At 40.7% G+C, this 18,312-nt stretch overlaps 2 protein-coding genes across 2 annotated transcripts in view; one reads left to right on the top strand and one right to left on the bottom strand.

Moving 5' to 3' along the window:
• LOC134821770 (uncharacterized) overlaps window positions 1-18,312 on the top strand; it is a 55,359-nt gene that overhangs the window by 29,690 nt on the left and 7,357 nt on the right. The gene's annotated exons all lie outside the window — the stretch shown is intronic.
• Window positions 9,468-17,493, bottom strand: LOC134822109 (uncharacterized). The gene is made up of 7 exons (XM_063833003.1): window positions 17,367-17,493; window positions 17,088-17,197; window positions 13,517-14,316; window positions 11,498-11,628; window positions 11,162-11,382; window positions 10,407-10,502; window positions 9,468-10,253 (listed from the first exon to the last, which is right to left on the bottom strand). Exons 1-7 carry the CDS (start codon window positions 17,482-17,484, stop codon window positions 10,200-10,202), a joined length of 1,530 nt encoding a protein of 509 aa, XP_063689073.1. The 5' UTR covers window positions 17,485-17,493; the 3' UTR covers window positions 9,468-10,199.

The following is an 18,312-nucleotide window of genomic DNA, read 5'->3' as shown; positions in this document are numbered from 1 at the left end:
CTTAAATACTGCTTATAAATCAAAGGTTAGTTTAGTTACAGAGCAGGTGGACTAGGACCTGATACCTTAAATACTGCTTATAAATCAAAGGTTAGTTTAGTTACAGAGCAGGTGGACTAGGACCTGATACCTTAAATACTGCTTATAAATCAAAGGTTAGTTCTAGTTACAGAGAGGTGGACTAGGACCTGATACCTTAAATACTGCTTATAAACAAAGGTTAGTTTAGTTACAGAGCAGGTGGCCTAGGACCTGATACCTTAAATACTGCTATAAATCAAAGGTTAAGTTTAGTAACAGAGCAGGACTAGGACGAACCTAAATGCTAACAATAGTACCCTACGAGCAGGTGGACTAGGACCTTGATACCTTAAATCCTGCTATAAAACAAAGGTTAGGTTTAGTTACAGAGCAGGTGGATAGGACCTGATTCCTTAAATACTGCTTATAAATCAAAGGTTTCGGTTTAGTTCAGAGACAGGTGGACTAGGGACCTGATACCTTAAATACTGCTTATAAATCAAAGGTTAGTTTAGTTACAGAGCAGGTGGACTAGGACCTGATACCTTAAATACTGCTTATAAATCAAAGGTTAGTTTAGTTACAGAGCAGGTGGACTAGGACCTGATACCTTAAATACTGCTTATAAATCAAAGGTTAGTTTAGTTACAGAGCAGGTGGACTAGGACCTGATACCTTAAATACTGCTTATAAATCAAAGGTTAGTTTAGTTACAGAGCAGGTGGACTAGGACCTGATACCTTAAATACTGCTTATAAATCAAAGGTTAGTTTAGTTACAGAGCAGGTGGACTAGGACCTGATACCTTAAATACTGCTTATAAATCAAAGGTTAGTTTAGTTACAGAGCAGGTGGACTAGGACCTGATACCTTAAATACTGCTTATAAATCAAAGGTTAGTTTTAGTTACAGAGCAGGTGGACTAGGACCTGATACCTTAAATACTGCTTATAAATCAAAGGTTAGTTTAGTTACAGAGCAGGTGGACTAGGACCTGATACCTTAAATACTGCTTATAAATCAAAGGTTAGTTTAGTTACAGAGCAGGTGGACTAGGACCTGATACCTTAAATACTGCTTATAAATCAAAGGTTAGTTTAGTTACAGAGCAGGTGGACTAGGACCTGATACCTTAAATACTGCTTATAAATCAAAGGTTAGTTTAGTTACAGAGCAGGTGGACTAGGACCTGATACCTTAAATACTGCTTATAAATCAAAGGTTAGTTTAGTTACAGAGCAGGTGGACTAGGACCTGATACCTTAAATACTGCTTATAAATCAAAGGTTAGTTTAGTTACAGAGCAGGTGGACTAGGACCTGATACCTTAAATACTGCTTATAAATCAAAGTTACTAAGGTTAGTTTAGTTACAGAGCAGGTGGACTAGGACCTGATACCTTAAATACTGCTTATAAATCAAAGGTTAGTTTAGTTACAGAGCAGGTGGACTAGGACCTGATACCTTAAATACTGCTTATAAATCAAAGGTTAGTTTAGTTACAGAGCAGGTGGACTAGGACCTGATACCTTAAATACTGCTTATAAATCAAAGGTTAGTTTAGTTACAGAGCAGGTGGACTAGGACCTGATACCTTAAATACTGCTTATAAATCAAAGGTTAGTTTAGTTACAGAGCAGGTGGACTAGGACCTGATACCTTAAATACTGCTTATAAATCAAAGGTTAGTTTAGTTACAGAGCAGGTGGACTAGGACCTGATACCTTAAATACTGCTTATAAATCAAAGGTTAGTTTAGTTACAGAGCAGGTGGACTAGGACCTGATACCTTAAATACTGCTTATAAATCAAAGGTTAGTTTAGTTACAGAGCAGGTGGACTAGGACCTGATACCTTAAATACTGCTTATAAATCAAAGGTTAGTTTAGTTACAGAGCAGGTGGACTAGGACCTGATACCTTAAATACTGCTTATAAATCAAAGGTTAGTTTAGTTACAGAGCAGGTGGACTAGGACCTGATACCTTAAATACTGCTTATAAATCAAAGGTTAGTTTAGTTACAGAGCAGGTGGACTAGGACCTGATACCTTAAATACTGCTTATAAATCAAAGGTTAGTTTAGTTACAGAGCAGGTGGACTAGGACCTGATACCTTAAATACTGCTTATAAATCAAAGGTTAGTTTAGTTACAGAGCAGGTGGACTAGGACCTGATACCTTAAATACTGCTTATAAATCAAAGGTTAGTTTAGTTACAGAGCAGGTGGACTAGGACCTGATACCTTAAATACTGCTTATAAATCAAAGGTTAGTTTAGTTACAGAGCAGGTGGACTAGGACCTGATACCTTAAATACTGCTTATAAATCAAAGGTTAGTTTAGTTACAGAGCAGGTGGACTAGGACCTGATACCTTAAATACTGCTTATAAATCAAAGGTTAGTTTAGTTACAGAGCAGGTGGACTAGGACCTGATACCTTAAATACTGCTTATAAATCAAAGGTTAGTTTAGTTACAGAGCAGGTGGACTAGGACCTGATACCTTAAATACTGCTTATAAATCAAAGGTTAGTTTAGTTACAGAGCAGGTGGACTAGGACCTGATACCTTAAATACTGCTTATAAATCAAAGGTTAGTTTAGTTACAGAGCAGGTGGACTAGGACCTGATACCTTAAATACTGCTTATAAATCAAAGGTTAGTTTAGTTACAGAGCAGGTGGACTAGGACCTGATACCTTAAATACTGCTTATAAATCAAAGGTTAGTTTAGTTACAGAGCAGGTGGACTAGGACCTGATACCTTAAATACTGCTTATAAATCAAAGGTTAGTTTAGTTACAGAGCAGGTGGACTAGGACCTGATACCTTAAATACTGCTTATAAATCAAAGGTTAGTTTAGTTACAGAGCAGGTGGACTAGGACCTGATACCTTAAATACTGCTTATAAATCAAAGGTTAGTTTAGTTACAGAGCAGGTGGACTAGGACCTGATACCTTAAATACTGCTTATAAATCAAAGGTTAGTTTAGTTACAGAGCAGGTGGACTAGGACCTGATACCTTAAATACTGCTTATAAATCAAAGGTTAGTTTAGTTACAGAGCAGGTGGACTAGGACCTGATACCTTAAATACTGCTTATAAATCAAAGGTTAGTTTAGTTACAGAGCAGGTGGACTAGGACCTGATACCTTAAATACTGCTTATAAATCAAAGGTTAGTTTAGTTACAGAGCAGGTGGACTAGGACCTGATACCTTAAATACTGCTTATAAATCAAAGGTTAGTTTAGTTACAGAGCAGGTGGACTAGGACCTGATACCTTAAATACTGCTTATAAATCAAAGGTTAGTTTAGTTACAGAGCAGGTGGACTAGGACCTGATACCTTAAATACTGCTTATAAATCAAAGGTTAGTTTAGTTACAGAGCAGGTGGACTAGGACCTGATACCTTAAATACTGCTTATAAATCAAAGGTTAGTTTAGTTACAGAGCAGGTGGACTAGGACCTGATACCTTAAATACTGCTTATAAATCAAAGGTTAGTTTAGTTACAGAGCAGGTGGACTAGGACCTGATACCTTAAATACTGCTTATAAATCAAAGGTTAGTTTAGTTACAGAGCAGGTGGACTAGGACCTGATACCTTAAATACTGCTTATAAATCAAAGGTTAGTTTAGTTACAGAGCAGGTGGACTAGGACCTGATACCTTAAATACTGCTTATAAATCAAAGGTTAGTTTAGTTACAGAGCAGGTGGACTAGGACCTGATACCTTAAATACTGCTTATAAATCAAAGGTTAGTTTAGTTACAGAGCAGGTGGACTAGGACCTGATACCTTAAATACTGCTTATAAATCAAAGGTTAGTTTAGTTACAGAGCAGGTGGACTAGGACCTGATACCTTAAATACTGCTTATAAATCAAAGGTTAGTTTAGTTACAGAGCAGGTGGACTAGGACCTGATACCTTAAATACTGCTTATAAATCAAAGGTTAGTTTAGTTACAGAGCAGGTGGACTAGGACCTGATACCTTAAATACTGCTTATAAATCAAAGGTTAGTTTAGTTACAGAGCAGGTGGACTAGGACCTGATACCTTAAATACTGCTTATAAATCAAAGGTTAGTTTAGTTACAGAGCAGGTGGACTAGGACCTGATACCTTAAATACTGCTTATAAATCAAAGGTTAGTTTAGTTACAGAGCAGGTGGACTAGGACCTGATACCTTAAATACTGCTTATAAATCAAAGGTTAGTTTAGTTACAGAGCAGGTGGACTAGGACCTGATACCTTAAATACTGCTTATAAATCAAAGGTTAGTTTAGTTACAGAGCAGGTGGACTAGGACCTGATACCTTAAATACTGCTTATAAATCAAAGGTTAGTTTAGTTACAGAGCAGGTGGACTAGGACCTGATACCTTAAATACTGCTTATAAATCAAAGGTTAGTTTAGTTACAGAGCAGGTGGACTAGGACCTGATACCTTAAATACTGCTTATAAATCAAAGGTTAGTTTAGTTACAGAGCAGGTGGACTAGGACCTGATACCTTAAATACTGCTTATAAATCAAAGGTTAGTTTAGTTACAGAGCAGGTGGACTAGGACCTGATACCTTAAATACTGCTTATAAATCAAAGGTTAGTTTAGTTACAGAGCAGGTGGACTAGGACCTGATACCTTAAATACTGCTTATAAATCAAAGGTTAGTTTAGTTACAGAGCAGGTGGACTAGGACCTGATACCTTAAATACTGCTTATAAATCAAAGGTTAGTTTAGTTACAGAGCAGGTGGACTAGGACCTGATACCTTAAATACTGCTTATAAATCAAAGGTTAGTTTAGTTACAGAGCAGGTGGACTAGGACCTGATACCTTAAATACTGCTTATAAATCAAAGGTTAGTTTAGTTACAGAGCAGGTGGACTAGGACCTGATACCTTAAATACTGCTTATAAATCAAAGGTTAGTTTAGTTACAGAGCAGGTGGACTAGGACCTGATACCTTAAATACTGCTTATAAATCAAAGGTTAGTTTAGTTACAGAGCAGGTGGACTAGGACCTGATACCTTAAATACTGCTTATAAATCAAAGGTTAGTTTAGTTACAGAGCAGGTGGACTAGGACCTGATACCTTAAATACTGCTTATAAATCAAAGGTTAGTTTAGTTACAGAGCAGGTGGACTAGGACCTGATACCTTAAATACTGCTTATAAATCAAAGGTTAGTTTAGTTACAGAGCAGGTGGACTAGGACCTGATACCTTAAATACTGCTTATAAATCAAAGGTTAGTTTAGTTACAGAGCAGGTGGACTAGGACCTGATACCTTAAATACTGCTTATAAATCAAAGGTTAGTTTAGTTACAGAGCAGGTGGACTAGGACCTGATACCTTAAATACTGCTTATAAATCAAAGGTTAGTTTAGTTACAGAGCAGGTGGACTAGGACCTGATACCTTAAATACTGCTTATAAATCAAAGGTTAGTTTAGTTACAGAGCAGGTGGACTAGGACCTGATACCTTAAATACTGCTTATAAATCAAAGGTTAGTTTAGTTACAGAGCAGGTGGACTAGGACCTGATACCTTAAATACTGCTTATAAATCAAAGGTTAGTTTAGTTACAGAGCAGGTGGACTAGGACCTGATACCTTAAATACTGCTTATAAATCAAAGGTTAGTTTAGTTACAGAGCAGGTGGACTAGGACCTGATACCTTAAATACTGCTTATAAATCAAAGGTTAGTTTAGTTACAGAGCAGGTGGACTAGGACCTGATACCTTAAATACTGCTTATAAATCAAAGGTTAGTTTAGTTACAGAGCAGGTGGACTAGGACCTGATACCTTAAATACTGCTTATAAATCAAAGGTTAGTTTAGTTACAGAGCAGGTGGACTAGGACCTGATACCTTAAATACTGCTTATAAATCAAAGGTTAGTTTAGTTACAGAGCAGGTGGACTAGGACCTGATACCTTAAATACTGCTTATAAATCAAAGGTTAGTTTAGTTACAGAGCAGGTGGACTAGGACCTGATACCTTAAATACTGCTTATAAATCAAAGGTTAGTTTAGTTACAGAGCAGGTGGACTAGGACCTGATACCTTAAATACTGCTTATAAATCAAAGGTTAGTTTAGTTACAGAGCAGGTGGACTAGGACCTGATACCTTAAATACTGCTTATAAATCAAAGGTTAGTTTAGTTACAGAGCAGGTGGACTAGGACCTGATACCTTAAATACTGCTTATAAATCAAAGGTTAGTTTAGTTACAGAGCAGGTGGACTAGGACCTGATACCTTAAATACTGCTTATAAATCAAAGGTTAGTTTAGTTACAGAGCAGGTGGACTAGGACCTGATACCTTAAATACTGCTTATAAATCAAAGGTTAGTTTAGTTACAGAGCAGGTGGACTAGGACCTGATACCTTAAATACTGCTTATAAATCAAAGGTTAGTTTAGTTACAGAGCAGGTGGACTAGGACCTGATACCTTAAATACTGCTTATAAATCAAAGGTTAGTTTAGTTACAGAGCAGGTGGACTAGGACCTGATACCTTAAATACTGCTTATAAATCAAAGGTTAGTTTAGTTACAGAGCAGGTGGACTAGGACCTGATACCTTAAATACTGCTTATAAATCAAAGGTTAGTTTAGTTACAGAGCAGGTGGACTAGGACCTGATACCTTAAATACTGCTTATAAATCAAAGGTTAGTTTAGTTACAGAGCAGGTGGACTAGGACCTGATACCTTAAATACTGCTTATAAATCAAAGGTTAGTTTAGTTACAGAGCAGGTGGACTAGGACCTGATACCTTAAATACTGCTTATAAATCAAAGGTTAGTTTAGTTACAGAGCAGGTGGACTAGGACCTGATACCTTAAATACTGCTTATAAATCAAAGGTTAGTTTAGTTACAGAGCAGGTGGACTAGGACCTGATACCTTAAATACTGCTTATAAATCAAAGGTTAGTTTAGTTACAGAGCAGGTGGACTAGGACCTGATACCTTAAATACTGCTTATAAATCAAAGGTTAGTTTAGTTACAGAGCAGGTGGACTAGGACCTGATACCTTAAATACTGCTTATAAATCAAAGGTTAGTTTAGTTACAGAGCAGGTGGACTAGGACCTGATACCTTAAATACTGCTTATAAATCAAAGGTTAGTTTAGTTACAGAGCAGGTGGACTAGGACCTGATACCTTAAATACTGCTTATAAATCAAAGGTTAGTTTAGTTACAGAGCAGGTGGACTAGGACCTGATACCTTAAATACTGCTTATAAATCAAAGGTTAGTTTAGTTACAGAGCAGGTGGACTAGGACCTGATACCTTAAATACTGCTTATAAATCAAAGGTTAGTTTAGTTACAGAGCAGGTGGACTAGGACCTGATACCTTAAATACTGCTTATAAATCAAAGGTTAGTTTAGTTACAGAGCAGGTGGACTAGGACCTGATACCTTAAATACTGCTTATAAATCAAAGGTTAGTTTAGTTACAGAGCAGGTGGACTAGGACCTGATACCTTAAATACTGCTTATAAATCAAAGGTTAGTTTAGTTACAGAGCAGGTGGACTAGGACCTGATACCTTAAATACTGCTTATAAATCAAAGGTTAGTTTAGTTACAGAGCAGGTGGACTAGGACCTGATACCTTAAATACTGCTTATAAATCAAAGGTTAGTTTAGTTACAGAGCAGGTGGACTAGGACCTGATACCTTAAATACTGCTTATAAATCAAAGGTTAGTTTAGTTACAGAGCAGGTGGACTAGGACCTGATACCTTAAATACTGCTTATAAATCAAAGGTTAGTTTAGTTACAGAGCAGGTGGACTAGGACCTGATACCTTAAATACTGCTTATAAATCAAAGGTTAGTTTAGTTACAGAGCAGGTGGACTAGGACCTGATACCTTAAATACTGCTTATAAATCAAAGGTTATTTGTGATTTTGACACCACCTAGGGGACCAATTTGCGGGACTTAGAGTATTTATTCCTTGACCAATTTTTGATTTCGACCCAGCCAAAAAAGTTTCAATAGTATGTCGCTCACGGTTTTCGCGGTAATCGCCTTAACATGCTCAAAACCATGCTTTGGGGTGCTTCATTTGTAGCTACTAGTCTCCTGAACACAAATATAAAGTTTTATCAAAATTGGATAAAAATTGGCTGAGTTATGAGTAAAATACTATATTACCATATTTGGGCATATGCACCAATTTTGATAGATTTTAACCCATAAATTGGTCAATTATCAATGTTTTTAGATGAGACAAACTTTGCACATTTCAGAATTTGGCAGCCAAAGTTTTTTAAAGGCCCAACTCAAAATTCCACTCCAAAACTTAAGGTCATTAGGCAATTCTACGTTGGTTCTGAAAATTTCATGAAATAATATTGAAACCCTATTGAATTCTATTATTTTGAGCGAAATCAGTTTCGCGAATATCGCGAACTGAGAAATGGTCGATTTTGTTCATTTTTTGCGATTATTTGAACACAGAATCCACAGTTAGGTAGATATTGAGCTGATAAACATAGAGAATGTGTAGTATAGGCTTACCTTTCATATAAATCTGATATATTACTGGTGCCGCTCGCTTACAAGTAAATGTATTAGCTCAGTATCTCAGCTCAGCGTCCAGACTTAGTAACACAGCTGGAGTTGCTGATACGACTTGAGGTGTTCACTTTTTGAAGCAATAACTAACTTCCCGCTAACTTCTACAGTGTATTAACATATGACATAAAAGATTCGTTTTCACTTGTTTGCATGAAAAGCATTAATTGAAAAAGAGGTTTTGCCGCTTTTCATAAAAAATGGAACAAATGAGTGTCTCTTCATGGTCAGCTCCTCGCCATGTTGATTAGCAGTTTTCTCTCAGATGTGTCCTTGTACCTCGTCCCAAACCCGAGGCCAGTCGTGCCTACTAACTCTTAGTTGTGAAGTTGTGACGTCATGACAAGTGGTGTGGTCTTTCAGCTCTTTGGGATAAACCTCATGGTAAAAATACACTTTTTTGATGTGGGGCCAGGGGTCACTTGAGTTACAAAATTGATGTCCCTTAATTAGGAGGTGCACTACTATAATAATATGTAGATGTTCTTCAGCTGCAATCCTTTCTGGTCTCTACTCCTGTAGAGGACGTTGTGGTACAAGGATGTGCAGTCCCTGGCCACGTTTCAAGGAATATATTACACATTGCCTCAAGCTCTCTCACTTATGTGGTGGGAAGGTTGTATACAGTAAACCCCATTCCCATGACATCTTAATAATGATGAGGTGGTTATAAACCTGTCGCTTCTAACATAACAATAATTAAGTATCCGAAAAGTTGAATGGGATAAATTGAAACTACTAATTCTCTAAATAAGGTCAAAAACATTAAGCACACCTTACTCTCAGTTATAGTATAGCGGGATCCTGTGTTCCTCTATATTATATGGATTAAGATATAGAATATATCAAAACAAACAAGTTCTATAGAATATATCAAAACAAACAAGTTCTATAGAATATATATCAAAACAAACAAGTTCTATAGAATACATCAAAACAAGAAAGTTCTATCAAACCTAAGTATTAAATTGTTACAATAATATAAATAGTTCATGACACAATGTTTTAGGATTTATAACATATAAAAAAGTAATTTAACTCGAAAAGAAAGTATTTAGTTGATAAGATGATTGCTCAAATCAGACAGTTCCAACTTGAAAAGGTTTAGTTTCATAGAGGTAAAGGTAGGGCTACACCACGTGTCATGACGTCACACCACGTGTCATGACGTCATACCACGTGTCATGACGTCACACCACGTGTCATGACGTCACACCACGTGTCATGACGTCACACCACGTGTCATGACGTCACACCACGTGTCATGACGTCACACCACGTGTCATGACGTCACACCACGTGTCATGACGTCACACCACGTGTCATGACGTCACACCACTTGTCATGACGTCACACCACGTGTCATGACGTCACACCACGTGTCATGACGTCACACCATGTGTCATGACGTCACACCACGTTTCATGACGTCACACCACGTGTCATGACGTCACACCACGTGTCATGACGTCACACCACGTGTCATGACGTCACACCACGTGTCATGACGTCACACCACGTGTCATGACGTCACACCACGTGTCATGACGTCACACCACGTGTCATGACGTCACACTAAAGGTAGGGCTACACACTTTCTTCTTATCTTCCTCTTCTCGTATTGCTAGAGTAGACAAGCTGTCAGTAAGAAATAGAACCATTCCTACTTATAGGGCTGAACTAAAAGTTAAGTGCGGAAAGCCGAAAGTCATTACAGAATTACCAAATTATATCAATCAACCATTCTCATATTTTCCACTATTGAGTTAGCACTTACCATTTCATGGGAGTGTGCTGAGTTGTTACAGAGCGCGCCGCACACGTGCAAGTTGGGTAACGTTCTCATAGCAGACTGCAACATCTCGCAAAATACCTGCAGCCGGTTTGGCGAATATTAGAAAACATGCACTATTTTTAGAAAACATGCACTATTTAGCTATTTTTGTCACATTTTTTACTAAAATGTTTGTAAACCAAATTATCATCTTCCACTACAGGATTTTAAAATGCAACTAATTTTAGCTCGAAAAATTAAATTTTATTTGCAAATAATTATCACAAATGAAAATATATAATGTCGGTATGGATTAATCTTTATTGCCTAAATGAATTGATTTTAATACCTTAACCAAGTACAGCGATTGAATGATAAGTAAGCGTTAATAGCTGATTAATTAATAGTATTATTGAACTAACAGGGTCAGCGGGTCGTCTCATGAAGCAGTAAGTGAGTCTACATTGAGTGTCATGACGTCACACCACGTGTCATGACGTCACACCACGTGTCATGACGTCACACCACGTGTCATGACGTCACACCACGTGTCATGACGTCACACCACGTGTCATGACGTCACACCACGTGTCATGACGTCACACTTAATAATAGTATTATTTAACTAACAGGGTCAGTGGGTCGTCTCATGAAGCAGTAAGTGAGTCTACATTGAGTGTCATGACGTCACACCACGTGTCATGACGTCACACCACGTGTCATGACGTCACACTTAATAATAGTATTATTTAACTAACAGGGTCAGTGGGTCGTCTCATGAAGCAGTAAGTGAGTCTACATTGAGGATTGTGGATGAGAATCCTCTTGTTGTAGTAGTATCTCAGTGCTCTGGAGAACTTGTCGAAGTTCATCTTCTCCCTGTTCTTTATAATCCCCCACCTTCTGGCTATCTCTTCTTTGTTAACTATACGGAACTCCAGGTCGTTACCTGTCCACGCAGCTATATCCGTGTGGGATCCTAAAATTGTTTGACTTCATATTCTGGCAAAAGGTATTGAATTGAAAACAATGTACGCAGTGGTCCCTATACTCTGGTGTATGTAGAGGGAGTAGGAGAAATATGAGTTACAAACCGAGAAGTCTCATCAAGAACTGCCAGAGATTGTTTCCTTTCTGTATCTGTTCGTCTTTAGACATTCTCTTAACGTATTTTCTCTTCGTTTCTGTCTTCTCTGGCAATACTGGTCTTATATCTTGTCTGATCCTGAAAGGGTTTCGTGTCAGGTGGCGTCATTCAGTCACTTAGCAAAACTCACAGCTTGGGACCACACTTACAGCAGGGGGCATATTCACAGCAGGGGACCACACTTACAGCAGGGGGGCATACTTACAGCAGGGGACCACACTTACAGCAGGGGACCACACTTACAGCAGGGGGGCATACTTACAGCAGGGGACCACACTTACAGCAGGGGACCACACTTACAGCAGGGGACCACACTTACAGCAGGGGACCACACTTACAGCAGGGGACCACACTTACAGCAGGGGGGCCTATTCAGTATTCACAGCAGGGGACCACACTTACAGCAGGGGACCACACTTACAGCAGGGGACCACACTTACAGCAGGGGACCACACTTACAGCAGGGGACCACACTTACAGCAGGGGGGCCTATTCAGTATTCACAGCAGGGGACCACACTTACAGCAGGGGACCACACTTACAGCAGGGGACCACACTTACAGCAGGGGACCACACTTACAGCAGGGGACCACACTTACAGCAGGGGGGCCTATTCAGTATTCACAGCAGGGGACCACACTTACAGCAGGGGACCACACTTACAGCAGGGGACCACACTTACAGCAGGGGACCACACTTACAGCAGGGGACCACACTTACAGCAGGGGGGCCTATTCAGTATTCACAGCAGGGGACCACACTTACAGCAGGGGACCACACTTACAGCAGGGGACCACACTTACAGCAGGGGAGCACACTTACAGCAGGGGACCACACTTACAGCAGGGGGGCCTATTCAGTATTCACAGCAGGGGACCACACTTACAGCAGGGGACCACACTTACAGCAGGGGGCATATTCACAGCAGGGGACCACACTTACAGCAGGGGCCCACACTTACAGCAGGGGACCACACTTACAGCAGGGGACCACACTTACAGCAGGGGATCACACTTACAGCAGGGGCCCACACTTACAGCAGGGGACCACACTTACAGCAGGGGACCACACTTACAGCAGGGGACCACACTTACAGCAGGGGACCACACTTACAGCAGGGGACCACACTTACAGCAGGGGACCACACTTACAGCAGGGGACCACACTTACAGCAGGGGACCACACTTACAGCAGGGGACCACACTTACAGCAGGGGACCACACTTACAGCAGGGGGCATATTCACAGCAGGGGACCACACTTACAGCAGGGGCCCACACTTACAGCAGGGGGGCCTATTCAGTATTCACAGCAGGGGACCACACTTACAGCAGGGGGCATATTCACAGCAGAAGACCACACTTACAGCAGGGGCCCACACTTACAGCAGGGGACCACACTTACAGCAGGGGACCACACTTACAGCAGGGGATCACACTTACAGCAGGGGCCCACACTTACAGCAGGGGACCACACTTACAGCAGGGGACCACACTTACAGCAGGGGACCACACTTACAGCAGGGGCCCACACTTACAGCAGGGGACCACACTTACAGCAGGGGATCACACTTACAGCAGGGGCCCACACTTACAGCAGGGGACCACACTTACAGCAGGGGACCACACTTACAGCAGGGGACCACACTTACAGCAGGGGACCACACTTACAGCAGGGGACCACACTTACAGCAGGGGACCACACTTACAGCAGGGGGCATATTCACAGCAGGGGACCACACTTACAGCAGGGGCCCACACTAACGGCAGGGGACCACACTAACGGCAGGGGACCACACTTACAGCAGGGGACCACACTTACAGCAGGGGACCACACTTACAGCAGGGGACCACACTTACAGGGGGGGGGCAATTAGCTATAACCATAAAGAAATCAACAACTTGATCTCACTTTAACATTTTTTGCACATTACTACAGGACTCAGTGACGTCATAACAGTGACTAACCTTTGAAAAGAAACGTTATTCTGAGTGCTGAAGTTAGGGTTTATGCACCTGCTGATAACTGGTCTCTGGCCTCCTGCCAGGACTCTCAAGTTTTGCTGGTGTTCAGGAGTCCCGAAGCCTAGTAGTTTCTGTAGCGAGAACCTGTGATCTGATATAGACTGCAACTGTGGAAATGCATTTCTCTGTCCCTGCGAGGTGATCACTGCATCACGTGACGTTAGCAGAGAATCTCGTGACGTCACGTGAGACTGCAAATGAGGGAATACAGTACGTCCCGCTACCAGTTCTTGATCGGCGAGATAATTAGGAGAGTTGGTCTTGGAGCATGAAAGAAGTGTCTGCTGGAGATTAACTACGGTGCTTTGTTTGGAGCAGGGCAGGTGGGGTTGCAAGGCAGGCAAAGTGTTGGGTTTAGAACAGGAAATGTGGGTCTGAAGTACTGGAAAGGGTTTAGAGAAATGAGGCTGCAGACTGGTGAGCGGTTTAGAGCAAGGAGCGTGTTGAGAGTTTAAGTTAGAGTGTTGTGAGATAGAATGAAGGGAGTGCCCATTGTAAAGCTGCGAGTTCCCAAACATCTGGGGAACAGAGGATAACTTGCTAAACATGGACACCGCCACAGTATCTAACGTGTCATCTCCAATCACATCTACTGGACTATCAGAAGATAAGTCCTGTTCTAGTCTCAGGTACGAGTTATCATCCTCCACCAAATACGCCAGAGATTCCGGAGGAATGGAATGTTCTGAAAGTGGGATCATTGTCATATCGTTCTGTTCCAGGAACTGGGCTTGAGTGTGGGCCTGGAAAAAGTTGTCACTTTAGTGGTTAGTAAAAAATGATTAGTGAAAATTGATTGACTCATTAAAAACTACTAGTAGTTTACACTATAATATATGGTAAGATAGCCGCGATTTTATTGACCAGATTAAAAAGACTCCATTATTGCTGGAGGGGGATTATTTAAAACATATAAGTGATACGAAAAGTTTGTTTAGCAGGAGCTTTCAAAAAACATGTGTAAATCGTCTTCAGCTGGGGATGGTGTTGTGAAGGGTTGATTATATATGATGGAGTGCAAGGGTGGAGTGGTGAGGGTGGAAAAATGTTTTAAGTTTACATTACAATAACATTCAAAATAAAAACTAGGCTTGTGAGGTAAATGAAGAGGAAATGCCAGATGGCCTGGTCTTGAGGGATGAAGCAATCTTGGTAAGTATGAGGTCCCATAGTGAGCTACATTTGGGGGCACGGTCAGTTCTGTTCATGGAGGGTTGTCTTATCTGAATAGCGGCGTGTTCTGTCAGGTCAAGTTGAGATCGTTTTGTGTGGGATTTGAGGACTTATATTTTGTTCCAGGAGATGGAATGTCCAGTGGTCAGGGCATGATGGGCGGGGGCGGATTTGATCCTGTCTGTGGATTCGTCAATGGCGTTGTTGAGTCTGTAACATCGTTCGTGTTCTTTCATGCGGTGGATCAGGGGTCTGTAGGTCTGTCCGGTATACTTGGAGGGACATTGTGAGCAGGATATCTCGTAGATGGTGTTAGGAGTGAGTTGAGTGGGCGGTGTGGTATTCGTCTTGGTGAGGAGGTTGTGGAGAGTAGTGGCTGATGAGTGGGTCACTTTGATGTCGTGTTCTCCGAGTATCTTGGAGATAGGTTTGGAGAGTGAGGGATGGAAAGGAAGGGGAACGCTGAGTGCGTGATCTCTGGTCTGTCGGTTGAATGATGCTGAGGATTGAATTTGTGGTGAACTTCGTCCATGATGGTGGTGATGCGAAGGGGTGGAAAGCCGTTCTAAAGGCAAACGTGTCTGACAGTCTGTAGTTCATCTTCGAGGTGTTGAGGTGAACAGATGTTGTAGGCTCTTCTGGTGAGGGATCGGATGACAGCGTTCTTGGAGGAATTGGTGGTGCAGGAGGAATACTTACTGTAGAGGTTGGTGTGCGTGGGTTTTCTGTAGACTGAGGTGGACTTGTCAGGGTGGATGAGGACGTCGAGGAAAGGTATGGGTCGTTGGATGAAGGGTGTTCTTGAGTGAATTTGAGGTCTTCGGTGAGGGAGTTGAGGAAGGTGAGGAAGGATTCTGCGTGCTGTCTGTCTCTAAGGGAGCCGAGTCCATCGTCAACGAAGTGGGAGTAGGTATGAGGAGGATCAGGACATGAGGAGAGCGCTAAGGATTATATTTCTGCTAGGCTTATTTCTGCTAGTTTTACGATGAGGGGGGAGCCCATGGTGCCACCTTCATCTTGGGAATAAAGGAGGCGTTGAATTCGAGGTAGGAGTTGTCAAGGCAAAAGTTGATGAGGGATCCTATGGTGGTGGTGGTGAGGTTGGAGGGGAGGAGAGTGGGGTTCTGTTCGTAGGATGTGATGACTGTCTTAAGGGCCATGCGCATGTCACAGGAGGTGTAGAGGCTGTTAACGTCTAGGGAGGGGGATAGGAGTATGAGGGGTTGAGGGAGGAGTCGAATCGGTGCTTGAAGTCTGAGGAGTCTTTGAGGTGTATGGGGATTCTGAGCTAGGGGTTTTAGGACTATAGCGAGGACTTTGTGGAGCGCTTGAAGGGGATTGTTGTAAAAACTAACTACGAGACAGATGGATGCGCCAGGTTTACGGATCTTAGGTTGTCCGTAGAGTTGAGGCCATCTTGGGTGAAAGTTTCGCATCTTGTTGAGGTGGTCTGTCGTGATCTTTTTGTCGTTGTGAAGTTTCTTGAGGACTTTGTGCAGTTTGGAGGTGACGGATTGTGTGGGGTCTTTGTTCAATTAGGTAATCATTAACTTTATTTATGTATTGTTCGTGGGTTAACACCACAGTTGCGTTGCCCTTATCGGAGAAATTTTAATTCAGATTTCTAAGATTTTAATGATTTAAGAGCAGTACGTTGTTGGGGAGTCAAATTGTCACGGGTCATGTATATGTCGTTCAATAACTCCATTATTGGGTTAACATGATATTCATACACGTCGAAAATGAGTAAAATCACGATTATTTTTGCTTTGGCTGGCAGTGGTGAGTTGTTCTTATGATTGCTAAAAAGCTTGCAAATTTATAATACTATATTTTTAACGGCCATTTTTGATTTTGCTGTAGTTATTTGAGGGTCGTTATTTTGTTGAGATTTTGTATAAAATCACAAAACTTGGGTTTCTGGGGAAATCACAAAACTTGGGTTTCTGGGGAAAATAACCCGATTATTGGGATTCTCAGCCAGGATAAGGTTTCTAGGACCATATTGAGGGAAAACATTTTACTTTTGTCAGGAGGTAGACACTAGTTGGTGGTAAATTGGTGCCGAACCTTGAATAATCACAGCCCGGAAAATTGTTTTCTGGCCAAAATCGAAAAATTGTCGCACTTGCAAATTTATCTAACTTAATAAATGTATCCAAGCCAAAAGTAAGCTTTATTTTTTCCAAAACACAAAATCACAAGATGCCCTTGTTCGGTATATAGACGAAAATTTCGGGTAGTTTTGTTTTAAAATGATACTCCGTTGAAAAATCGGCGACCACTCATATTTATAAAGCAGTCTTTAAAGCTCCACGATTTGATGGTTTCTGATAATTACCTGGTCCATTTTGGTGTGGCCCACAGTCGCTACATCATTCCAAGGAGATGGGTCTTGATATCTTGAATACACTGGATCTATTATGTAGTCAGGTTCTTCGTTCGCTATCCCTGGGGGAGGTAGAGTTGCGATAGAAATTGCTGGTGAATTAGATTAAAAGGAATTAGTGTAAATCAAAGTCCTTAAAAAGTCAAAAGTACTTTGTCTTTGATGACTTTCTTTGGTTAAATCATCTTGCTTACTCCTAAGAAATTTACTTGAACAACAAGCAAAAATTACCCAGTCGAACTAATTCTGTAAGAGTAGGTTGGGATGAGAAGTGTCCCCAAATAGTGGGCGAGGTCAGTCCGGTCATCTCAGTTATACTATCGTTTATAACAGATACTGGGTTGTCCATTATTTTACAGTTTCTGTGAGAATTCAATTAGTATAACAGTTTAACGGCTAGTAGTGTGTAAACACTAGTAGAAGTAGTTTGAGGAAAAGAAATATCCGCGGCAAATTGTACTTGATGATAAAAATTACCATCTATTATCAAGTACAATTATTATCTATGATTATTGATTATAGTATATAAGTATAAGGACACGTTCATTTGAGTTTGAGGATATTGGTAAACAAAAATAATAGCGTTTTTGACGATAGTGGCTTAATTTTGACATCTATTAACCTAGCACGTTCAGAAGTTCTGAACATAAGCCACGTAACCCATACTCCCATATGCACCGCTCAGAAAGAAAATCTATTTTTGTTAGGCACTATAATGTTTCAAATGTCACATTTTGTGTGACTTAGTTAACTGCAGTTGTCTAATTATCATTCCTTGGTCTGAAATATAGTAAATTAGGTCAATCTAACAATTATGATACAACATTGGTTAATGGGCACGGATCGAACGGTTACAAGGCAATATTTGGGTAACTTTGTCACACTCATGATACCATACCTCTATTCTACTGTGAGGTGTCCTAAAAACCCTTTCAACTCATTATTTTATGGTTGCTCTACCAAGCATAGCCCTAAAATATGTTATTTTGAATAGTTAGCTAATACAGGCACTTGGTTATTGGGAAATGATGTTAATTCTGTCACAATATATGAATTTTAAAATTTTGGGCGAATAATTTATATCTGATTTTGGTTTGAAAGGCGGGAAAATTTTATATGATGACAATGTAGTTGATGCAAGTTAAGATCAGTTGATGTTTACATTGTCACAAAAAAT

The sequence above is a fragment of the Bolinopsis microptera genome, chromosome 10 (genome assembly GCF_026151205.1).
Source record: "Bolinopsis microptera isolate Bmic1 chromosome 10, MBARI_Bmic_1.0, whole genome shotgun sequence".
Taxonomy (NCBI): domain Eukaryota; kingdom Metazoa; phylum Ctenophora; class Tentaculata; order Lobata; family Bolinopsidae; genus Bolinopsis; species Bolinopsis microptera.
Note: the sequence above shows the minus strand (reverse complement) of the source record. Positions and strands in the feature narration are given on the sequence as shown.